Genomic DNA, 27,500 nt, shown 5'->3' with positions numbered 1-27,500 from the left:
TGATAGGGGGGGTAGGCCTACATAAGTTCACCCCCACTTAATCAGTGTCTCCTCCAGCCATTAAATTTTATTTCTAGGTAACAGGCTGAAGGGACAAATGGAATAAATATGTTCTGAACATATATATATATATATATATATATATATATATATATATATATATATATATATATATATGTATATAATACTTTTATAATATATATATATATATATATATAAAATTTGACTGTGCATTAAAAGGAGGATGAAACTTGGAAGACAGTCTGCCTTTTGACATAAATCAGGTTGTTATCATTTCCAAAGCACCACAAGCAAGCAGAGACTATAGCAGTCAGAATGACTGTCTTGCCTTGGGATAACAACATAGTTTGTTTTACTGTAAACTTTGGGTTCACCAAATGCCCTGTGGTTGCCTTCCCAAGGTCACTGCACTTATGTGGGAGCCCAGTGATCTCAGGGAAATACTAATAAGGGCTCTGAAAAGAGGACTGTGGGGTCACATGAGATCCTCAAAAGACAACCTGGTTCCTCTCCAAGAAAGAGGGTAGATACACCAGTCCGCCTTGTAAACATTCTCAGGATCAAGAGGGCAAACAATTGGACCTACTGGTGCAAATCACCAACTATGAGCTGAGGTTAACTTGCAAATGGAACTGGCACATTCCCAAACATGGCCAACTCTTCTGAAGAAAAGTAAGTATACCTTAGTTTAACCAGACCACTGAGCTGATTAACAGCTCTCCTAGGGCTACTCTTCTGAAGAAATACCTATGAACAGCCATAGCCATGGAAGAACATTGGATGACCAGGATGGGCCAGGGGCATTCTCAGCGTATGTAAAATCAATCGACAAAGCAATTTATCATTATATTTGGAAGTATCATAAGCAGAGACCTATCATGCATAAATACTTGGTCCACACAAGTACAATCTGTCTGCATGAGTACAATTTGAGGAGTTCATGTGTGCAAGATGAGAAGGGAAACATCTAATCTCGTATCTTTAAAAGGCATGAGCACTAAAAGAACCGAGGGCAGTCTTCAAGTCATGGGGCTCAAATACCTTTTGTGTTGATATCAATGTTAGCCATGGCAAAACACCTTACCTGGAGGTGAGCTAGCACTTCAATCAACCTCTGAAGAAGGAAGACACTCAGGTGACGAGGCTTCTTATGAGTCTTGAGAGTACTTTTTCTTACTATGAGAAAAATAAAGAGTGAAACAGTAAGAGGAAGAAGAACGGCATAGATCTGCACTTCTTCAGTTACTCCTACCACAAGGATTACTCTCTTCTACTGTAGCAGAGGATAAGTCAAGCAGACCTGAAACTATAGTACCACTTATGTTCGATACCTAGGGTATTTCCACAGGTACAAAAACAGCGCAACATAGTTGAACACCATACAAGGGACAGATGGATGAGGGAACACAAAGAACATATGACCCTCTGTCCAAGACACGTGGTCCATGGATGTCACAAAAGAGGGTCTCCAGGGATGCCTAAAGAAACCCACAGTTTTTAAAGCATCCTGGAAAGAATCCATAATGCCAGATACAGCCAATTAATCAGGAGTAGGAGGTGTGACGAACTGATCAGTGTGTGTGAGCTAGACCACAACCTCTACATGGGGAATCCCTCTCTTCTCCTACGCCAAAGGAGAACAAGCTCCACAGGAACGGGTGAAGAGGAAGGACAGTCTGACAAAGTGGAACCTAAAAGTTTCATTGGTGTCAAAAGCTGAGTATTCCACTTCTAAGTATTTTGGGACTAGTCAGCACATTCCTTGCAAGGAGAGTCAAGGCTGCAAATCCTACTCCTGCACAAAGAACACAACTAGTGAGGATCAACATTAACTGAAGATATATACCAGCCACCCACATATGTTCATGTCTACACATCTACAGTGCACATTTAGCAACATTTATACTGCAAGCATTTCAGAACCCACACTTATCAACAAAAATATTCAAGAAAGCTTCACCAAAACAGTCACAGAAAAATGCAGAAAGATGTCCTCTCAACCACGGCCAAAGAAAAAGTGGTGGCATATGGCATGTATACAGCAGAATTCCCCCACTCACCCTCCTACCACCAAGTAACTGTTTCCAGCTTCTGCTGAAGAATACTACATAAAGGCAATGGTTTGTAATTCCATAGGAACATAGCTGACTTATTCAGTAATACAACTAAACAGAAGTAGAACCACTCAATCTACAACTTCTGATAGCAGTTTCTATCTTTTACCTACAATCCATGAATTCAGTGCAAGATGTCTGTATGGGAATGTATTCAAAATTTCAAGACTTCCACAGCATGAGGCCAGTCTCCATCTTCAAGTTGAATCAGTTTTCTTATCTTTACTTACTTTCTCTAATAACACTGGAAAGTTGGAATACATTTAACTCCATGATGTACTGATTTCATTGCAACTACACAAAATTAAGTGTTTCATAACTTTTTCTCTTAAAAGAACATGCCAAGACAGATGGGACAAGTGTTCACAGATACTGTCAATGTGAAAGCAACTAAAAACAGCAAATGACTTACCAAGGTTATATTCTACAGTGTCTGAAAAAAGGGAGACTTTGTGTGACTGAATAAGTTCTTCTCTTATGATGCATTCTAACTGTACCAAAGTTTCAAGGAGGTCATGGGTATGGGCAGGTTGAAGAGCAGGAGAAAACCTGCATACAATATCCCTTCCACTTATTCCAGGACGTTCCATGATTAAGCTAAGCACAGCTCCTAGAAGTCTATCTAAAACTCGACGGTTCAGAGTCCCATCAAGGCGTACCAAAAGGTCTTACAGCTACACTTATTTGTTCATAGTCCATACTGAAATTATGATAAGAAGGTAGAATTAGTATTTTACTGATAAAGCCGAAATAAATACCTTTCTCCTACAGACACACATAATTTCATGTTTCACACTTATGATGTAATCTGCATTTTCAAAAGCTTTACCTACTAACACTGCTATGTCAGTCACTGGAGTTTCAAATCAAACAACAAACTGTAAAAAAGTAACAGGTACTGAGAGCCAAGAAAGATATGAAGAGAACTAATAATCCAAATACTTCCTGGCTGAAGAAAAATAAATTGTATAAGTAAACGGTCATGTCAAATGTCTCCTGAATAATTATTTTTCTTTCACAATAGTTTATTGGATCTTTATGAGTTATTCCATGGTTCTAGAATTCTATATTCTTATTGTAGCACTGCCATACTAATGAGTGTTACAATTAAGTTGTTTCAACATAACGTTTTCAATATTATAGTTTTTGTTGAATATGAAAGGGAGAAATTCAAATTGACATATGCTTCAATATTACGGTGGTTTTTGTTAAATAAGAAAGGAGAAATTCAAATTGACATATGCTTCAATATTACGGTGGTTTTGTTCAATATCAAAGGCAGAAATAAGAACGAGTATGTTTATAAATATTTAAAGATATAACGCTGTTTTTTTCCTATCCATAACAGTTCAAAGATCTTATAAAAATGTTGTCTTTTTGCAAAACATTGGTTATGTATTCTCTCCCCAGGCCATGAAGTACATCAACGTCACCCATCAGGCTAGGTACAGTACTGTACAGTGTACAGTGCTACATACAAGTAATTTTTGCTTGGTTTTCTTTACATTTCTAACAATTAATATGCATAAATTTCTGTAGTATAAAGGCAGGACAATGTTTTATTATCAAACAATTTATTGTGCAGCGTAAATGTATTTTGACAACATGGGGTTGCTTATGGGGGTGTATAAGGTGTCTCGATCATTTTTTTAAAGGGTTTATTGATATAAGCTGCATTTTTATTAAAGCCATGTGTCTTAGAACAGATTAACAACTCTGTGCAAGTTATCACTGTATTATGGAAATTCAATTTATTTTACATAATGTTTCATAATTACAAACCCTTGCCTTACTAGATCCAAAATTTTGGTACTCTAATTGTTGACTATGATTTTTCCATGTTGGCAATTTTGTTTTCGTCCTCATCTTGATTTGATTTAAGCATATCGCTCTTTTAATATGTTATTGCTAACAACTTCTTTCTGTGGCATTCACTGTATAGCCTTCTCTATTCTTATTATATCGTATTCTCATCAACAAGCAGGTGATACATGAAATTCACAAAGGATATTTACAGACATACTGTCTGTTGTTTTCAACAACCTCTAACATTTTTGGAGTTCACACAGATATTCATTGCCAAAGAGTCCAATAAGGAGTAAATTAAAAGCAGGCAGGTGAGTGAGTTTGTAGTGAACAGCTTTCAGTGATGTCCGAGCTGAGCAGTTTGCATTCAAAGAAAGAGATACGAGCAGTTGTCCACCTTTCCTTTTCATTTCTCTTGATATATATATGTATATATATATATATATATATATATATATATATATATATATAGTTATATATATATATATATATATATATATATATATATATTTTCTTTTATATATATATATATATATATGCATATATATATATATCATATATATAATATATGTATATGTTTTATATTATATATATATATATATATATCATATATTTGACCATGAAGCTACAAATATCTTAATATATCAGTTCCATGGGAATGTTCTTACATGGGGAATTATCGAAGGGAATTTATAAGTGATAAATGGACCGGCACTGCGAGTCTTGATCCCATGACACAGACAGCATCCAGCTAATCCAGTCGATGCTAACCACTGAGCTATCAAGAGGTATAAGTTAACACCGAGTCTGGTGTACTTTATTTACCCGTCGAGAGCGGGGAAATTGTACTTTAGCTTTGGCATTAACCCACCTCGACCATGATAGTTCATTGGTACGTTTGGAACACGCAGCTCTTTTATGACATTTTTTATCACACCGTGATTTATATACGATCATGAAGCTACAAATATCGTTTAATATCAAATCCACGCTACCTCGGGAATATCCCGATGGGGTTCATTATCACCCGAAAGGGAATTTATAAGTGATAAATGGAATAAGGCACTGCCGAGTCTTGATCCCATGATGCAAACACAGACGTGCATCCAGAGAATCCAGTTTTAGACGCTAACCACTGAGCTATCAACTAGAGGTATAAGTTCTTATTAAGCCTGGTGTACTTTATTTACCCGTCGAGAGCGGGAAATTGTACTTAGCTTTGGCATTAACCCACCTCGACCATGATAGTTCAATGGTACGTTGGGAACATGCAACTCTTTTATGACATTTTTATCACAACGTGATTTATATACGATCATGAAGCTACAAATATCGGCAATATCAAATCCACGCTACCTCGGGAATGCCCGATGGGAAATTATCACAAGGAATTTATAAGTGATAAATGTACGGGCACTGCCAGTCTTGATCCCACGACACAGACGCTCATCCCAGCGAATCCAGTCGACGCTAACCACTGATTATTATTATTATTATTAAAGTAGTTTAACCAGACCACTGAGCTGACTTTCAGCTCTCATAGGGCTGGCCGAAGGATTTGATTAAAATATTAGGTCTAGGCCTGAAGTCAATGCGCTAGGACCCAATAGATCATCAATACTAAGATGAATGAATTAAAATGAAATTAAAAACTGCACATAGGCACATGCTCTCATACAATAAATACATTTACTCAGACTTTACCTCTACATACATACTAAAACGGTATATTAAAATTCAGAATATAAATTAAACAAAATTTTAAAATTTTTTTTTTTGTAAAATTCAAATGTTAAAAGGATTTTCATATTTTTATTATTTATTTATTTTTATATTTTGTTAATTAAATTACAGTTTTTCAAGAACATCAAAATTGGAATGATTGAAAAATGTGAAAGATTCTGACAAAATTTCTTTCACTGACCTATTTCAAAAAAGTAGGCATTCGTTGTCGGTCATACTTTGGACATTCACATAACACATGTCTGACCGTTATTATTACTTTGCATTCTGATTTTTCGGGAGCCGGGCCATGTGGGCTGCTCATTAAGTGCCCATGTGTCAGGCAGTATGGCCTATTCTGAGGCATGTTAAAATTACTTGTGCATGTCTCTCTCTTTGATATGATGAACTCCATTTTTTAACATTAGGTTTTATTTCTTTCAGTTTATTACTTTCAGGTTCTTCATCCCATATAGATTGCCATTTATTGATGATACCCATTTTTATGTGAGTTACATAATCAGTAACAGGGATATTCACATTTGATCTTGTCATGTGAGTTGCTGCTTTAGCTGCTTTGTCTGCTTATTCATTTCCTTGATCCCTACATGCATGAGGATCCAACATATTACTACATTTTTTCCATTATTATATAATTTATGGAGATATAATTTAATTTGTTGTACTATATTATTATTTGATTTGTAACTTTGAATAGCTTCTATAGCGCTTCTTGAATCACTGAAAATCACAAAATTATTGAATGATGATTCTTTAATTATTTTTATAGCTGATGCAATTCCATACAATTCTGCTGTAAATACAGAAGCATTATTAGGAAGAGAGAACTGATAAGTTTTGTCTTGGGACACTGCAGCATATCCCACTCCGTGTTCTGATTTAGATCCATCTGTATATACCGCGTAATGTGGACCTTTTCAGGTTTATATGCTCTATTGTATGCTGTCTATGGTGTTCTGTTGTATATGAGTTACAATGTTTTGATAAATACTTGAGGTGTGTGCAAATTCTCGTTTTATTCATTGTCCAGGGAGGAAGTGATTTTACTATTACAGGCACTTGTATATTTATATTCAGCGACTCAAACAATCTTTTAGCTCTAATTGGGAAAAGTGGTGGATGGTTGTTTATAAATACATCTCTAATTCAAATAATTTTTGGTTGGAGAATCACTAGTTTGAATTCTTAAAGCACTTTTCATTGTTACTAGCTCTCTATGGAGAGATGGAGGTGCAAAGGCATTCACCACATTCAACTTGTAACGATGATTTTGGTGATGATCTAAAGGCTCCTGAGCATATTCTAAGGCCTTCATTGTGATGACAGGGTCTAACATTTTCAGAACTTCGTCAGATGCCGAGCCATATACTTCGCTTCATAATCAAAGATGGACAGAACTGTTGCCTTATACAGCACAGTAAGGGTATGTCTATCGGCTCCCAAGTGGTGTTGATAGTTTTCTAATTAGATTTAATGCTCTTTTACTTTTAGATTTTACATATGTAATGTGGGCTCTCAGTTCAAGTGGGTATCAAATACTAATCCCAAAAATTTTGCTGTTTGGCCAATTGGTATACTATGGTTTTGATTTTAAATCTATTTCTTCACCTTTTTTCCACTTTTTATTTTTATAAAACATGATTGCTTTGAGTTTTATCTATGGAAAATTTAAAGCCTACAGATGAGGCCCATTCATCTATTTTTACTATGCTTTTATTAATGATTCGTTCTGCATGTTTTATTCGGGATGCTGAATAATATATGGCAAAATCATCCATGTACAGGTTACTTTTAATGCCAATAGGTAGATTTTACTGATATCATTAATTGCTAAAGTAAACAGTGTTCCACTAAGGACGCTTCCTGTGGAACACCATTTTCAAGTGGAAATGTTCTAGACAGATCATCATCAATTCTCACCTGAAAATTGCGGTTTGTCAAAAAGTTCTGTATAAACATAGGTAAATGTCCACGGATGTTGTTGTTTTGTAAAGTTTTTAATATAGCATACCTCCATGTGGTATCATATGCCTTTTCAATGTCCAAAAAGACAGCTACAGTAATTTGTTTTTTGTTCAAAACCTCTAAGTATATCGTCTTCTAAGTTACAGAGAGAATCCAATGTGGATCTGTTACACTGAGACCCAAACTGAGTGGGAGTTAAAATTTTATTTTCTCGAATGTGCTATGTTAGTCGAAGCATTTACCATTTTCTAACAATTTGCATAAGCAGCTTGTTAAAGAAATTGGTCTGTAATTATTTACATTGCTGGGATCCTTTCCAGGTTTGGGGATAGGAATTATTATAGCTTTACGCCAATCATCTGGAAATAAATTTCAGTAAGCCATAAATGATTATAAAACTCTAATAAGTATGACTTTGCCAAAGGTGCTAAGTGGCAGATCATCTCAAAACAAATATTGTCACCTCCAGGAGCAGATTTATTGCTGTTCGAGAGAGCATATTCCATCTCTGACATACTAAATTTTCTATTATAATATATATAGTCGATTGTTTCAAAATTTATTGTTATTAATTCTATTTTATTTTGTTTTGTGCGGAAGTGTTCATCTAAATTCTTATCACTACTTACATTTGCTAAATTTTCTCCCATTATATTACTTATTTCTTTTGGATCAAGTGTTCTTTTCCCATCTTTTAATATGGCATGTCTAGGTGGTTTGACATGGGTACCATTTATTTTCTGAATTTTTCCCATATTTTTTGTATGGGAGTATTATTAGAGATCTGATACGTATTTCCTCCATGAAATGATTCTTCCTTGAATTACTTCTTTTCTAAATTTTGCAGATATTTTGTTGTATACAGGTTTTAATGTATCAATTTCTAGTAATAATACAGTAATTTTTTGTAAAGTTCTTTCTAATATCGGTAATTTTTATTCATTTTATTGAACTTTCTATTCAAATTATCTAATCGTCTCCCTATTGAATGTTTCATATTTATTAATTCTGTTAACTCATCAGACCACCATGGAACTTTGTGTTTTGTTGGATGGGGTTTTGACTTTGGTATTGCTTTATCAGCAGCATTTTTAATGAAATCAACAAGAAATTTATTAGTTTCATTATGGTCTTTTAAATATTCAAATTGTGGGATATTTCTAGTGTGCATTTCATATCGTTCCCAATCTGCTTTATAAATGTTATAGTGAGGACATGTTTTGCAGGATTATTTTGCAATAAGGAAATTAATATTGGGAAATGATCACTGGTGTGCAAGTCATCAACTGTATTCCAATCCAATCTGTCAACTATGCTTGTTGTACATAAAGTTAAGTCTACTGAGGAAAATGTTCCATGTGTTTTGAAAAATATGTGCTAATTTTGTCATCATTTATACAGCACATGTTGTTGAATCCATGAACTCTTCTATTTTACTACCTATTCTATTTGAGTTTGTACAATGACAGTCCCATATTGGGTTGTGGGCGTTAAAATCACCTACTATTAATGTAGGTTCCTTGGTATTGTTAAGTAAATCTTTAAGTTTATCAATGTCGTAACTTTTATTAGGTTGGTTATATAAGTTATAAATTATGTAATTATCATTTTTATTCGTATTTTATCTTGATATTTGCAAGTCAGTAAAATTTACAGGTACTATGTCATAACATACTTTGTTATGTACATATATAGCAGTACCTAAATTTCCTTCTTCTTCTCTAGATGTAGATACTAAGGTATATTTACCTATTGTTGGTATTGTTTTGTTGACATGTTGTAAACATATTATCATTGGCTCATATTCCTTTAGTAATCGTTGTATTTCTCCCAAATGTAATCTGGTCTGTAGACCATTTACGTTCCATTGTATAATATAATTATTGAGAGTATAACGTTAGTGTGTTCAAATGTTATTTTCTTTTTGTGGATCATCAATCTGCATTTTTTCTAAAATTTCATTTACAATATTTATTTGTTTTTCTTTATAAGACATTATGTGTCCAATGCACATACAGCCCTTTTTCGTGAGTGTCCAAACTAGTAGTTTCTTTATTTCTGTAACTTATAAAATTTCGTATAGTGTTTGTTAAACTGTCCTTTGTTATGCTTTCATTTTTGTTGCACAGTTCAATGAAGCATTCATTACATCCACATGTGTTTTCGTGTGTTGTTTTTTCATTTACTCTTGCTGTACCTATTGTTGGTGATGGGTAATCTCTTCTCCCATCACATAATCATTTTTGTCAATGGTTTGTTCCTCTACTATTTCTTTGATGTTTTGGGTATCTGTTTCTATTGGTTTTATTATTACTTTAGGAGACAAAGGTATTTTCTTATTATTTGGTTTATGTTCTTTCTTGGGGTCTCCACCTTTATTTTAATGGATGTATCTCTAATAATAGTTGGTTTTTGTTGGTCTTGGGTGGAGTTCTCTCTAAAGGTCTTTTTTCTTTAGTTTCTAATTCATCAGAACTATCTTTTAATATTTCTATGGTGCTTGTATTGTCTTCTAGTGATTCTATTTCTCTTAAAATTTCAAATGAATTTGAGCAAAGATTTGTATACATTTCTTGGTCCTTTGCTATATTGGTTTCTTCTTGCAAAGTGGTTATTTTCCTTTGAGACTGATCTACCAGGGTTTTGTTATTCTTATTTATTTCCACTTTTGTTTCTTTGTTTGATCTTATTGCTGCAGAAAAAGTTTGTTTCTTAGCGGGATCATGCATTCCTCTAACCTTTAATTCTAATTTGGCCTCTTTTATAGGCATTCCTGTCCTTTCCTGAAGTAATTTCAATTCCGTATTGTATATATAATATATACATTCCTTAGATCTTGCATGGTGATTTTGTCCACAGTTCATACATTTTGGTTCACCACACTTCCACTGTGTGGCATGTTTGTCAGATCCATTTTTATGCACATACAGATGTATTATGGCAATTTTTTTTCTTGTATGTCCACACATACTACAGTTTTGGCACTGTAGTGGTTTATATTATTTTACGGTCTCAGTTTCTGCTTTGGCCTAAGATTTTTATTTTTAAGGGTAATTCATGGCCTTCAAATTTTATCTTTGCTATTCTTAGTTTTTTTCATTACTCCGTCTACTAGCTATGTTGTAAATTTGTATCTTGTATATTGTTGTACCTTTTTTTTTTAAGGGAATCTAGCAATATATTCTTTTCTATTGGTTCATCATTATCAGGGAGTACTATGGTACCCTGGACACTGTTCAAATTGTCATGTTTTTAATATGTACTTTAACATTATCAATATTTTTATATTTAAGTAGTTTTCCGATTGATTTCTTGTAGTGGTTTTATCAACCACATCTGTTGTTTTACTTGTCTGAATGACATTTCAGTAGTTGAATGTCGATTCAATAAAAGTTTTCTAATTTCAATTTAGATATTTTTTCTCCGTTTCTAATGTTAGGAATCTTGACTAACTTCCTCCCAAAGAAGGAGTCGAAGTGGGTCAATGTTGGATCAAGATATTTGTTTTTTTTTGGCTTGTTTTTCATTGGAGCAAATAGGGCTCCAGTGTAATTATGTTCGTATTTTTCCTGATTTTTCCAGAGAGAGGTCAGAGGGGTTCCTGCAGTTGTTAACTGTGCCAAATCGCTACCATCAAAGGGTCCAGGGTATTAAATCGTTAACACAACTTTGCATTAAGACAAGTAAAACTGAGAAAAAATTTTAAAAAAGTAAATAAACCTGAAAACCTTAAAAGATATCATCAGCCTTTCATGGGGTTTTATTCTTCCACCAATGGTACAAGTGAGAACCGACTCCCAAATGTCCTCATCCTACCCTACCCCAAAGGGGATGGCACAACATGATTAAGTGGCTCAAGTGTAAGCCAACCCGCTTGATAGGACTGAGAGCATTACTAGAATACAATCATCCCCACCTAATCACATTATGGGCAAACCGGACAGAATGCGAGAGTCCTATTCCCAGAACTAGACACCCCTGGAATCCGTGGTCCAGTTAGAATAGTTCCGCCTGAAAACTCAGGTCCGAACATTATCGGGCAGTTGATGGTCCTGCCACGGTTCTCACTATTTAGCTTTGGATATAAACCCAATCCCAGCTATGATACCTTTTCCTTTTACCAGGTCCAAGAAATTTGTACAAAAGTGAAAATATCCACGCCATTTAAATCGAAAGGTTTGTAGGTGATCCGTCAGGGCCGGACTCTTATTCTTCGTAAGAACGAAGAAAAAAAGCCATTTTTTTATTTCCCTCACCACGTGAAGGAACCTACTTCAAGGGGCACTTAAAAAACACTCAGCTATCAATGAAGGTATATGTTTAATTTAGTCTATTTGTACTTTATTTATTTAAGGCGGGGATTTATTTTTACAAATAGATAAATGTTCTACTCTGTTTTTAGTTCAACATACATTTATTTTTAACATAGCTCTTTTATGACATTTTTTATTGTCAGTGATTTATAAACAAACCCATTATAATACTAATGATTTAATATCAAATCCATGCTATTTTAGAATATCAGATGAAAATTATCTGATTTATTTTTATAAGTGATAAATGGGGAAAAGAGAAATCTTTTCCCTTATGAGGATGTTTTTGGTTAACAGCCAATTACACAAAATTTTACTGAGCTATCATTCCTTTAAGTTAACATTTGTCTGGTGTTTTTATTTAGTATCGAGTTTTTAATACTTATTTGGTGTTAACCCATTTAATTGATAGTTCAATTGGTATGGAAGGCAGGAAAGATCTTTTTATGATTTTTTTTATCACATTGATTTATTTTGATCAAGCTAAATATCGCAATATCAAATTTTATTAACCTTTTACTCGGCAGTTTTGTCCATTTATTATAAATTCCCCTTCAGTGATAATTCCCAATTTATTTTTGTTATTTAAGTTATTAAGCGATTTCTTAGCTTCATGAAAATAATAAATCACGGTTTGATAAAAAACGTTCAAAAAGCATGTATGTGTATTGGCCAATGAACTATTGAATGAGGTAAAATATTCAGCTAGTTCAATTGCTTCGCCAGTAAAGAATTTACACCAATTTTTATCTAACTTATCTTGATAGCTCAGTGTTAGCGCGACTTTATTCGCTGGAATTTCTGTGTGGATTGAGATTCGGCAGTATTTTTATCATTTATAATTTTTGTTTAAAGTGATAATTTATTGGGATATTAATATTTAATTTGATATTAAACGATATTTTAGCATTTCATGATCCATATCATTTATGGTGTGATAAAAAATGTCATCAATAAGCTGCGTTTTTTTACAAAATGAACTATCATTGATCTGGGTTAATTTTGCTCTTACAATTGTTCCCGCTTTTATTTTATGCATAAAGAATGTGTACATCATCTTGTATGGGGAGGTATTATGTTTAGCAAGAATTGGCTAGCAAATTTTATTTTTTTTTGTTGTTTGTTTGTTGTTTTAGGAACTGCAGGCCGCAGAATACAAGGGTTTAAAACAGATTTAGATTTACTCCTTTAAGTAGATCTTTCTTCAAGGCAAAGTGTTTTCTGTCTGGTCGTTTATTACAGGCAAAAAGCCCCTTTTGCGGGCATCAAGCAAAAATGATTCAACCCCTATATGCTGAAGTGCCCCTGCCCCATAAGAGATTTATAAAAGCAGAAAACCACGAGGCCTCGGTTCATTTACCGGCTGGAAGACAGGGAGTGAAGAAGTCCCCAAACACCTGCCCTGGCAGTGCCTTAGCTAACCACGTGGCCCTTTTTTATCTTTTCCTAATTGCCCTTATTTTGTTGTTTACCGAAAATGTGTTCGCTCCACCTTTGACCTGCGGATGCCCACATGCCATTGCCCAGCTGTCTTCGTTTAGTTCCCACCTCATTTGCCCTTTTATTGAAGCCCCGCATCTCTAACACGTGAAGATTTATTTATTTCGAAATCTCAAGTCATCCACGGATCTTTTAAGATGGAACCAACCCTACCTCATTAATTTAAAAAAATTTTCTGGAAGACCTCCATTCATTCATCTTTTCTAGTAACATTTACTTAAATTGAAAGCCAGTAAAAACAAAATCTTTGTCAAATGTCCGTTTTTTCAAATGTTATTTTATTCTTTTATCATTATTTCATCAAGCCCCTTGGCACCTCATAAAACAAAATTCATTATCCCTTTGTCTATTTTCACTACTGATGTATAATGTGCATATATCTCATTTCAGAGGGACCCTATATAAGAAGCTTCTAAATCATGTGTCTGGAATCCCCCATTTTCATTCATTTTTAGGAATCCCTTCAGGATCAATAATCTACTAGCATTCCTCTTAGTAATGTTATTTATTTTATGTAAATACACTCCTGATAAAGTTTGCCCATTGTTTTACGCAATATTAACCTCAGTAACAAGAGCCTTACGCTGTAATATGAAATTCATGTTTTCCTCTTTTTATGTTTTCCTGGATTTTGAAGTCTGAATCACAAGGTTAAATTACCTTAAATTGTTTTTACCTGTCTCACAAAGAATATTTCAAACTAAATCGCCAGGAAAACAATAATATATATATATATATATATATATATATATATATATATATATATATGACTATTTATCACATCACCGTGATTCATATACAATCAGAAAGCTACAATTTTTAATATCCAATTCACTCTACCTCGGAAATAATATATATTTTCATATAGTTATTTATTTATATTTTAGTTGATAATAAGTCCACCGTTTACATGCGATCGAACCATTTACGACGGATTTGAGGAATCAGGACTACTTTATTAGATCTTGAAATTAGATACAAAGAGGTATTGTTGTGGTGTAGAATAGATAGGGAAATTAAATGATTTTTTTAGAGAGAGAGAGATAGAGAGAGAGAGAGAGAGATTAAAGAGAGAGAGAGAGAGAGAGAGATAGAAAGAGAAAAAGTTAGAGAGAGAAGGAGAGAGAAATAAGAGTAAAGAGAGAGGCAAAGAACACAGTGATAACGGCCAAAATGCTTTTGCAAAGAGTGTTATCAATCATAAGATGTTTACATTGCAGTATATCGTGTTTAAGCCATAAAAACAGTCGTAAAATGGGAAATAATGGCCTCATGATTGAATTAAGCAAAACATGAGTCAGCACAGTCTAAATTTACAACAGCTGATTCTATAGTCCCTCCTTCTCCGGAAGGTGTTTTCGTGGAAGTTCCAGGAATTTGGGGTTGACCCAAGTGATATACTTCTTCAACCTCCAATCAATTATGTGTGGGAGGGTCTTTCCCACACCCTCCTAAGATCACCTCCTATCAAGTCCTCTAAGGAGAGATTTGAATCACACCCACTACAGTCCTTCCAATCAGCTACTTGAAGGGGAGGCCTTTGATTAATCCTTCCAATAAGGCTAGAAGGAGGTGGAGATTTACAGATAGCAAGTTTCCTGAGGGTTCAACGAGTGAGAGACCGACGAGGAGACGAGAGTCAAACTGTGTCCTTCAAGGGAGAGTACTTCTCCCAATCGCTTCCGTGTTCCCCATATAGACTGATTCAAGAGTGATTCGTTTCTATCATTGTAACTTGTTAATTTTGTACTGATCTTTATAATATTAAGTACTAATTAAAGTGAAGAAATTACCGATCTCGTGTCTCTATACGCCTTTCTGAGAGATATCAATATTTAAAAGGAATAAATATACAAAGATAGCACATCATCTTGAGTTTATCTGAAGGACACCTCGAAAAGAAACCAAGGTAAGAAGAGAAAGACTAAAATCTATGCAAACATATAACGAAAGAATAAAAAAAGAATAATAAAAACATTACAATTGGTGGCAGCTAAAGTGGATCCAGAAGGCGAGACGAAACAAACGAACATTAATGAAATTATCAGTGCAATTATTTAAGTTTACAGTGAAACGAAATTCTACAAAACGAACTTAGATTTTTTACAATGACGACGAACAAAATATATCAGAAGAAATAAAAATACTCCAGCGAATAGCAGCTTTACAACAAGAACGTCGAGTGTGAATAAAACAGTTTAGTGCGTCCAGAAGCCAAAAACATTTTGAACTGTTACCGTCAACAAATTGAGCAAGACGCCGACAGCGATAATAAGCCCAGTGTTAGCGACATTGCATCGAGTGATTGAAGAAAAACAATTTACAAACTTTCAACAAGATTCCGAAAGCGGAAAACCACAGCGGAAAAACAACGCAGACGTAGTGATCCGACAGGATAGCCACGTAAACATTCACCGCCGAATGAACAACATTTAGCGATATCACGATATCAACAACACAACACAGTAAGGAATTTACTGTCCTCTCTCTCTTAATAAATAATGAAGATATTTTTTTTGCATCTTGCTTTAAGATTGAAAATTAAGAAACTCTCTCTCTAGTGAATAAAATTATTTTTGCATAAATACCAGCATTACTCTCTCTATGATAAATTAATTATTTAGTAAATAATTTAGATAGGAATTAGCTATTTTTACTCGGTTGGTGATGATTATTTGAGAAGTTATATATGTAATTTTGTGTACTTATTATAATGAATTTTAATGATATGATGCCCAATTTCATATAAGAATTTATTTTGAGTATTGAAAAAGGTTTTAATTGTGCACTTGAACTCAATAGAGAATTTAATTTTTTTGTGTGACAATTTGACAAATTGTTTTTTAATCTTGGTACAATATAACGTAAAATATTTTTTGATTGATGTACTCTGAGTGAAAAATTTTTTTGCGTGGACATGCAACGAGTATTTGATGAATTACTGAACACTGTTAGACATTCACATTACGATTTAAGACCGTCGACAATTAGACGAAGTCGAATTTCAAGACTAAATTCCCACTCCGCTGTAGTGCAAGGAAATACTAACAATAATAACACAAATAACCAGAACCAAAATAGTGTTAATCATTCTAATACTACTAACAATAATAATAATAGTAACAATACTAATAATACTAATAATACTCGCACATTACAATTTTTAATATGAAACCAGGCGGCATGTCATAACAACCGCCACACGCTTCTGTGGACAGGTGGATGATTCCAATCCTGACAAAAGCAGACTCGAAGCCTATACTGTAAATCATTGGCTAGCAGATGCAGATAGTCGTATAATTTCAGGGGAATAACAGATGAAAGAGCTAAGATAAATGAAGCCTTGTTGCTCGTCAGCTCAGAACATGAGACGCACATAAAACTTTGAATTCCACAAGTTTTAGCAAACTTAATAACTATGTAGAATTTAAAGAAATTTGTTTATCACTCTGGGAACCAGTAAATCAGACTGACAGTTTATATAACCTAACTAGATTTCTTAACCCACAATATAAAACAATTGCTAATTTGTATGCAAGCGTGGAGAATGCAATAGAGAAAATAAGCGAAGATTTAGAGAAGACAGGTATTACTATAGGAGACAAGGATCAGTTTGGGGCTAGTGCCCAGAAATTAGTTGAGCTACGGCATGTATTAAATTACCTGTCATTTGGAACCATATATAATATTCTTGAGAAGAGGAAAAGAAAGCTTTCAGAAAAATAAAACTTGATCCAAGAAAAACAAGCCTTCAAACATTGAAGACAATGAGAGAAGAAATCCAAAGGAAAGAGATAAATCTATCCAAGGAATTCGTGGGAACAACAGAAGCACAAAATGAAAGGAAAGTCAGAAATAATAATCCTAATTTTAAACTGAATAATAAATTCTATGATAATTCCAGACAAGCAGGAAATAGACCAAATACCTTCCAAGGGAAATATGCCCAAAATACTAAAAGAAAATGGAATCCAGATCAAAAGGGGAAGAAACAATCTAACAAAGAGTGGACCACACAAACCTTATAGATATGGTCAAAACTCAAACACAAACACTTCAACCCAAGTGAACTATTCCGCTCAGGGGCGAGACCCAAGACAGCCTATGAAAACTGCGGGTATACAAATCATTTTACAAATGAGTGTAGAAAACCTAGAATCTGCACGGTTTTGTAAGAAAATGGACATTTAACAAAGAATTGCTGGTTTAAAACACAAGAAGGAAATAAAGAAATAGTTGAATTAAGTAGTAATGCTCAGCATCAAATAAGTCTTCAAATCAATGACAATTTATCCCTACACAGAATACCACAAGAAAGTCCTTCAAGAAGATAAATTAAGAAGAATTAGCAAATAGGAGAAGTGAAGGTTCATCCTGCACTATCCATATTGCAGAGTAAAGAAGTAGTATTTTCCATGGATGAAGAAGAAATAATCAGAAAGGATTTACCTATCATTAAAATTCCAATACAGAATAAATTATGTACTGTCCTTATGGATTCAGGTAGTACTGTAAGCATAATAGATAAACACACATTAACAAGTTACTTAGGCGTTAAAGAAACGCTAATTCAGGGTCAAAGCAAGATAATAAAAGGAGTAGCGGGTAAACAGATAAAAAGTTTAGGAAATGTGAACTTAGAAATAGACTTTATTTCGTCACATAAAACTGTTGAAAGTTTTATAGTTCTAGAAGACAGGTTCTTTCCCGCACAGGTGTTGTTCTCATATAAATTAATGAAGAAATGTGGAATTATACTGAATTGCAGAGAAGGAAGGATTAACCTTATACAAGATAATAAAAGAGCGTATGCTTTACGCTTGAAGAAGAAAAGTTTCACCCAAATCTGATCAATTTGTCTGAGACGACTTCAACAAGCGACAAAGACATACAGAAAATAACTTATCATCAAGAGAACAATCAAATTAAAATGAATGGTAACGGAAAGGAGGAATTTCACAATTACAGACTAGTTCTTTTAAGATGTGCACATCCAGAAATTATACCCTCCAACAAAAGAAGTGACCCAGAAATAAATAAAGGTGATCTCAGTGTTCTGAATATGACAAGGAACAAGACATTTATGAGGATAATTATGCAGAGATAAATACAGATATTATAGCAATGTAGTAATCAGCTATGATAATGAAAGGAAATTAGTAAATGAGGTACTGTTGTTAAAGAAAATAAATAAAGTAGATATAAAAGATATAATAGCAGTAACTGAAGAAACTAGTATAGATGCAGAACATTGTTACTTTGCAGAAACAAAAGATGAGGAAGTATGTTGTGTAAGCACTGCTGATGATAATAAAGTACAATTAATACTAAACAGACAGGTAATTTTGCATCCAAAGTGTTTAACAAAAATACATCTAAGGGGAAAAGAAGAGATAGGAGTTAAAGATGTTCTTTTACTAAATGAAGAGTTACCAGAATTTGTCAGAATGGATAATTCTTTAGTCCACATGAAGGGTGATACTTGTGAAGTTTATGTCCAGAACTACTCAGATAACAAACTAACACTTTATGCAGGCATTATCTTTTGTAAAGGAATACCTATTAACAATCCATTACTAACATTAGAAGAAGAAGCATTTTTCTCTGTAACTGGTCAAACATCTGAATTAAGCAAAGTGAATAAAACAGATTTTCCAGAAAACAAAGATAGATTAATTCAAGTATTAGAAAAATACAGAGATGTAATAGCAATAGAAGGAGATAAATTAGGTAGAACAAATGTCCTAAGGCATAAAATTGTATTAGATGATGGAACAAAACCATTCTTTATTCCTAATTACAGATTACCAATAAGCCAAAGACCCATAGTTGATAATTTGATAGAAGAAATGAAGAAAGATGGGGTAGTCATTCCTTCTAAATCTCCATATAATTCTCCATTACTACTTGTTCCAAAGAAAGATGGAAATTGGAGACTTGTGATAGACTATAGAAAGTTAAATTCCAACACCATCCCCGATAGAATGCCAATGCCAGTGATTCAAGATATGTTAGCTCAGTTAGGAGGTGCAAGGATATTTTCATCTTTAGATTTACTTAGTGGATACTGGCAAGTACCTTTAGACGAAGAGTCGAAACCATTCACAGCCTTCAGCACACACAAGGAACACTTGCAATTTGAAGTCATGCCATTTGGACTCACTTCGGCTCCTTTAACGTTTGTTAGATTAATGCTTCAAATATTGGGGATATAGAAAATGTTGCAGTTTACTTAGATGATGTTATCATTTTTAGCAAAGATTTAGAAAGTCACCTCAAAACATTAGAAATAGTCTTGGAAAGATTAAGAAGAGCAGGATTAAAAATCAAATTAAAGAAATGTCAATTCTTAATGAAATCCTTGGAATACTTAGGACATGTAATTAGTGAAGATGGTCTGAAACCCGAATGCAAGCAGGCAAGATAAAAGCAATAGTTGAATATCCAGCTCCTACCAATTTGAAAGCATTGAGAAGATTCCTAGGAATGGTAGGCTACTATAGACCTTTCATTAAAGGCTTTGCTACAATAGCCAAACCATTAACAGAATTAACAAAGAAAGATGTCAAATATGAATGGAATAAAGAACAAGAGACAGCCTTCCAAACACTAAAGAGTAAAATGACCAGGAATCCCGTACTAGTCTACCCAGATTTCTCCAAAGACTTTTACTTAGCCTGTGATGCATCAAGTACCGGGCTAGGGGCTGTATTATTACAAAAGGACAAAACAAGAATGAGAGCAGTATATTATGCCAGTAGAGTTTTGAATGCTGCAGAGAAAAATTATAGCACAATAGAAAGAGAATGTTTAGCATTATACTGGGGTCTAAGGAAATTTAGACACATAATTTTTGGACATAAAGTCAATTACTTACTGATCACAAACCAATTTGTGATTTGTTTAAGAAGAGAACTTTTACAAATAACATGAAGTTCAATAGATGGTTCATTAGTGTACTAGAATTTGCACCAGAATTCAGATATATCCCAGGAAAATTTAATACACTAGCAGATGCATTATCCAGAGCCCAAGAAGAAACAGAGAAATGTATTACCACTAATACTTTTTGTTTTAGCTGTCAAGTGGTAGATTTAGATTTGGAAAGAGTACAAATACAACAAGGAATGGATACAGAAATCAGGCATATAATAGGACAACTAATGACAGATGAATCTTTAAAACCTGATTTTGTTTTAATCAATGGATTATTGTATAAAAGACCAACAGAGAAGAATGGTTATTCTCGACTATACATCCCGAAAACACTAATCAGAGAAGTTTTAGAACTAACACACTCATACAAGTTAGCAGGACATCCAGGAATCAAAAAGACAACTAGAATCCTAACCAGAAACTATTTTGGCCCCATTGTAGTGAGGATGCCAAGAACTTTGTACAAAATTGTGTAGTTTGTAATCGACATAAAGGTAACGTAAATCCAAAAGCTCCTCTTGAAAAATACCCATCAGAGTTGAATCCATTTCAGGTCGTATCTATGGACTTTTAGGTCCATTTCCAACAACTGTTAGGGGAATAAACAAATATTAGTCTTTTAGACTATCTAACAAGATATGTAGAGACTGTACCAGTAAGAAATAGAGATGCAATTACAGTAGCAGAAGCTCTTAAATCTAGAATTATTACGAGACATTCATGTCCCCAAGTTCTTCTTTCTGATAACGCAGCAGAATTTACTAGTGAACTTTTAAGAAAATTATGTGAATTTTATGAGATAAATAAATGTCAAATCACAGCATATAAACCAAGTTCAAATGGAGCAGTAGAAAGAACGAATCGTAAGATAAAGGATATCCTGAAAACTTTAGTTAAACCTAATACAGAAGACTGGGATTTAGCTTTGGAAGACGTACAGTTTACTATAAACAATACTGTAAATGAGACAGTAGGAGAATCACCACACTACTTGTTATACGGATACGAGAAGAGACTACCAAATACGTTACTAGATGATGCAACACCACCCCGACATACTTATAACTATGATGACTATATTGCCTGGAAAACTAGACGTACATATGAAACGATCAAACAAACGAGGACTAGACTTAAGGAAGCTCAAGTGTCCAAGCAAAGTACTATGACAAAAATACAGCTAAACCAAAAATTGTAGTAGGTGCTCAGGTATATGTTCAGAATCATGTTCAGAAGGTCCTAATGTAAAAGTATCCTCCAAAGTTCAAGGTCCTTACAGGGTATTAGAAGTGTTGAAGTTAAATAAGCTAAAGATCATAAGTGAGAGTGATCTAAAGGAAAGAATTGTTCATACCAATCATGTAAAGGTAATAAAAACAGACTCTTGGTCCAATAAAGAATAGTTGAATTATTGAAAGAAGTTGAACAGGAACCAATAAATAACAAATACAATTTAAAAAAAGATAAATTTATGTAAAGTGTTGAACTATTAGATATAAACAATGTGTAGGCATTAAAATGATTTGTATACAGAATATCTGATAAGGCTTATTCTTACAGATACAAACATGCGGTTCTTCTTGGTTATCATAACACTGCTTTATGTGTCATCTGAGGTGGTGATCCGGAAGGGTGCACTACTAGAGAAAAAGGGATCTGTGAAATTAATAAAGGACTTGGGCATAGTGAGTATTGACATTACATCAGTGCTTATCAATGAAATGACATTGAAAGATGTCCAAAGGGAATTAAAATCATTAATTAGGAAAAGTGAAAATAACAGTGTTTTACCATTGTTGGAAAAACTAGATAATGACATAGGAAGTGTGTTAAATACAAGATCCAAACGATCCCTCTTACCTTTTATAGGAACAGCACTTAATCAATTATTTGGAGTCGCGACAGACTCTAATGTAAAAAAGAAAGTGCCCGTATAGACAAACTGGAGAAATGGGCAGCAACAAGAGGCATTGTGTTAAATAAGATTATAAGCTCTCAAAAACTTAAACAGTGTGAATTGAAAAAATAAAGGAATTTATTAATCAAGTGAACACAAACATTACCAAAGAGATTAAGATAATAACAGATGAACAACATTTAAGTACATTTTATGAACAATGTTAGGATTGTATTGCAAGACCATAAAGATCTATTAAATGCCATTTTGTTAGCCTATAAAGGAATATTAAGTCCAACATTAATAAACCCAAGAGAATTAGAGGGCATAATTAGTGATTTTTTTGGTAGAAGGACATTATACCCCTATGGTAAAGGATATAATGGTCTATTATAATTTGATAACCACCAAGGTAGTTAAGAATAAGATTTCTAATTTTACCTTTTAATCAAAAAGAGGCAGATGTACTGATGTCCATACATCCTTTCCCATGTTGATAAAGGAAAACGTAATTATCTCAAATGTCAACCACATCAATTTTGCATTAGAAGAACATGGACTAATGATGTCATTTATTACTGATGCTAAATTAAGAGATTGTATACTTTTGAAAGATAAAGAGTATATTTGCAACCTTGACAACCTGTATGAAACTACTAATGCCTATCCTTGTGTTCAAGAAATAATTGAAAACAAGAATCAAGAGACAGTACTGTGTACACAATTATCCAAACATGATTTTGTTTCCATTATAGTAGAACAGTCAGTTTTTGTGTTTTCACTAAGTTCAGTAACAGTAACTATTAATTGCCATAATGTAAGTACTGAAATTAATTTCAATAATGTCCATGCTTTTGATAAGACTTGCAAGTTAGTTATTCCTAATAAATTATATTATGAACCTCATGTCTTCACAGAAATCACAATCCATAAAAATAAGCCCTACATGAACTACTCTAGTGAAGTTAAAGAATTTAAACTGTCTCAGTTAGAGTTAAAACAAATAAATGAGTTGGCTTTAGTAGATGAATTTTCTATTACAAAGAAAATGTTTCACCAATTCTGTCTCTGTTCAATTTGGTCATAATCATTATTGTAATAATAGTGTTTGCAATTTTGGTCAAACGTGTGGTAATTTCAAATATTGAGCAGATTATAACAGAAATAAAGAGGACCAATGAAGAGTAAAATGATCTTTTACACATAATTTGCTACTGAATTCTTTATGTATTATTATTGGCATTGTGTGTTAAAACAATTAACCATTTTACAGTATAACAATTCATTATATGTATATATATGTATGTATATGTATCTCTTTTGATTCATGATATAATATATGTGAATTTTCTTCCATATATTCTTAATTGATTTTTTTGCATTAGTGCATTGACACAGTTTGTGCAATTTAAATATTTTTGAGAATTGACTTGATGGGAAATCATATAAATACTTTATTTTGTTTGTGATTTTGCAATCATCCATTGAAATATATTCTTTTTGTCACACTGAGGGCAGTGTGAGGTAGCGTGATTTAGTGATGTTGTGGTGTAGAATAGATAGGAAATTAAATAGAAAAGAGAAAAGAGAGAGAGAGAGAGAGAGAGAGAGAGAGAAGAGAGAGAAGAAAAGAAAAAGTTAAGGAGAGAGAAGGAGAGAGAAATAAGAGTAAAAGAGAGGCAAAGAACACAGTGATAACGGCCAAATGCTTTTGTGTCGTGTTATCAATACATAAAGATGTTTACATTGCAGTATATCGTGTTTAAGCCATAAAAACAGTCGTAAAAATGGGAAATAATGGCCTCGCGATTGAAGCCAAGCAAAACATGAGTCAGCACAGTCTAAATGCTTACAACAGCTGATTCTATAGTCCCGCCTTCTCGGAAGGTGTTTTCGTGGAAGTTCCAGGAATTTGGGGTTGACCCAAGTGATATACTTCTTCAACCTCCAATCAATTATGTGTGGGAGGGTCTTTCCCACACCCTCCTAAGATCACCTCCTATCAAGTCCTCTAAGGAGAGATTTGAATCACACCCACTACAGTCCTTCCAATCAGCTACTTGAAGGGGAGGCCTTGCTGATTAATCCTTCCAATAAGGCTAGAAGGAGGTGGAGATTTACAGATAGCAAGTTTCCTGAGGGTTCAACAGTGAGAGACCGACGAGGAGACGAGAGTCAGAACTGTGTCCTTCAAGGGAGAGTACTTCTCCCAATCGCTTCCGTGTTCCCCATATAGACTGATTCAAGAGTGATTCGTTTCTATCATTGTAACTTGTTAATTTTGTACTGATCTTTATAATATTAAGTACTAATTAAAGTGAAAGAAATTACCGATCTCGTCTCTATACGCCTTTCTGAGAGATATCAATATTTAAAAGGAATAAATATACAAAGATAGCACATCATCCATGAAGCGGAATCTGAAGGACACCTCGAAAGAAACCAAGGTAAGAAGAGAAAGACTAAAATCTATGCAAACATATAACGAAAGAAGAAAAAAAGAATAATAAAAACATTACAGTATAAGTGAATAACATCTCCCATCAACTCACCCGTCGAACTCAGGTGTTTTGCGTTTGGAGACGATCAGTCCACCCACCTGCCATGTTGAGAGTGTAGTGCGTTTCTCTCTCGTAGCCATATTATGACTATTTATCACATCACCGTGATTCATATACAATCAGAAAGCTACAAACGCGATCCTTTAATATCCAATTCACTCTATATGGAAATAATATATTTTCATATATGTTACGAAGGGAATTTTTAGTTGATAATAAGTCCCCGTCCCCGGGATCGAACCAGCGACGGACGAGGAATCAGGACTACAGTGACGCACTAACGAAATCGCCACAAGAGAGGTATAAGTGAATAACATCTCCATCAACTCACCCGTCGAACTCAGGTGTTTTGCGTTTGGAGGCGATATCCACCCACCTCTGCCATGTTGACCGTGTAGTGCGTTTGTCGCATCAATAGCCATATTATGACTATTTATCACATCACCGTGATTCATATACAATCAAGCTACAAACGTCCTTTAATATCCAATTCACTCTACCTCGGAAATAATATATTTTTCATATATGTTACCGAAGGGGAATTTAGTTGATAATAAGTCCACCGTCCGTGGGATCGAACCAGCGACGGACGAGGAATCAGGACTTCAGTGACGCACTAACGAAATCGGCCACAAAGAGAGGTATAAGTGAATAACATCTCCCATCAACTCAGACGTCGAACTCAGGTGTTTTTGCGTTTGGAGATCGATATCCACCCACCTCTGCCATGTTGACCGTGTAGTGCGTTTTCTCGACGTAGCCATATTATGACTATTTATCACATCACCGTGATTCATATACAGTCAGAAAGCTACAAACATCCTTTAATATCCAATTCACTCTACTCGAAATAATATATTTTCATATGTTACCGAAGGGGAATTTTTAGTTGATAATAAGTCCACCGTCCCGTGGGATCGAACCAGCGACGGGACGAGGAATCAGGACTACAGTGACGCAAAACGAAATCGCCACAAGAGAGGTATAAGTGAATAACATCTCCCATCAACTCACCAATTCGAACTCAGGTGTTTGCGTTTGAGGCGATATCCACCCACCTCTGCCATGTTGACCGTGTAGTGCGTTTGACCAACGTAACCATATTATGACTATTTATCACATCACCGTGATTCATATACAATCAGAAAGCTACAAAACGTCCTTTAATATCCTTTCACTCTACCTCGGAAATAATATATTTTCATATATGTTACGAAGGGGGAATTTTTAGTTGATAATAAGTCCGTCCCGTGGGATCGAACCAGCGACGGGCGAGGAATCAGGACTACAGTGACGCACTAACGAAATCGCCACAGAAGTATAAGTGAATAACATCTCCCATCAACTCACCCGTCGAACTCAGGTGTTTTGCGTTTGGAGGCGATATCCACCCACCTCTGCCATGTTGACCGTACAGTGCGTTTGTATGCGTAGCCATATTATGACTATTTATCACATCACCGTGATTCATATACAATCAGAAAGCTACAAACGTCCTTTAATACCCAATTCACTCTACGGAAATAATATATTTTCATATATGTTACCGAAGGGGAATTTTTAGTTGATAATAAGTCCACCGTCCCGTGGGATCGAACCAGCGACGGACGAGGAATCAGGACTACAGTGACGCACTAACGAAATCGGCCACAAAGAGGTATAAGTGAATAACATCTCCCATCAACTCACCCGTCGAACTCAGGTGTTTTGCGTTTGGAGGCGATATCCACCCACCTCTGCCATGTTGACCGTGTAGTGCGTTTATGTGCGTATATATTATGACTATTTATCACATCACCGTCGTGATTCATATACAATCAGAAAGCTACGCGTCCTTTAATATCAATTCACTCTACCTCGGAAATAATATATTTTCATATATGTTCCGAAGGAATTTTTAGTTGATAATAAGTCCACCGTCCCGTGGGAAATGAACCAGCGATGGACGAGGAATCAGGACTACAGTGACGCACTAACGAAATCGGCCACAAGAGGTATAAGTGAATAACATCTCCCATCAACTCACCCGTCGAACTCAGGTGTTTTGCGTTTGGAGGCGATATCCACCCACCTCTGCCATGTTGACCGTAAAAGTGCGTTTGTAACAGTAAACCATATTATGACTATTTATCACATCACCGTGATTCATATACAATCAGAAAGCTACAAACGTCATTTTAATATCAATTCACTCTACCTGAAATAATATATTTTCATATATGTTACCAAGGGGGAATTTTTAGTTGATAATAAGTCCATGTAACGTCCGTGGATCGAACCAGCAACGGATGAGGAATCAGGACTACAGTGACGCAAATAAATCGCCACAAGAGAGGTATAAGTGAATAACATCTCCCATCAACTCACCCGTCGAACTCAGGTGTTTTGCGTTTGGAGGCGATATCCACCACACCTCTGCCATGTTGACCGTGTAGTGCTTTTTCTCTTATACGTAGCCATATTATGACTATTTATCACATCACCGTGATTCATATACAATCAGAAAGCTACAAACGTCCTTTAATATCCAAAACTCTACCGAAATAAATATATTTTCATATATGTTACGAAGGAATTTTAGTTGATAATAAGTCCACCGTCCGTGGGATCGAACCAGCGACGGACGAGGAATCAGGACTACAGT

At 34.6% G+C, this 27,500-nt stretch overlaps 1 protein-coding gene across 1 annotated transcript in view; it reads right to left on the bottom strand.

Moving 5' to 3' along the window:
• The window catches only part of LOC136849552 (general transcription factor 3C polypeptide 1), a 1,135,756-nt gene that overhangs the window by 110,013 nt on the left and 998,243 nt on the right, over positions 1–27,500 (bottom strand). Inside the window, 2 exon segments of the mRNA XM_067122889.1 lie at positions 2,548–2,794; positions 2,796–2,835. Of these exon segments, the coding sequence (XP_066978990.1) occupies positions 2,548–2,794; positions 2,796–2,835 (287 nt within the window).

The sequence above is a fragment of the Macrobrachium rosenbergii genome, chromosome 21 (assembly GCF_040412425.1).
Source record: "Macrobrachium rosenbergii isolate ZJJX-2024 chromosome 21, ASM4041242v1, whole genome shotgun sequence".
NCBI classification, from domain to species: Eukaryota; Metazoa; Arthropoda; class Malacostraca; order Decapoda; family Palaemonidae; genus Macrobrachium; species Macrobrachium rosenbergii.
This window is presented reverse-complemented; position numbering and strand designations above follow the sequence as displayed.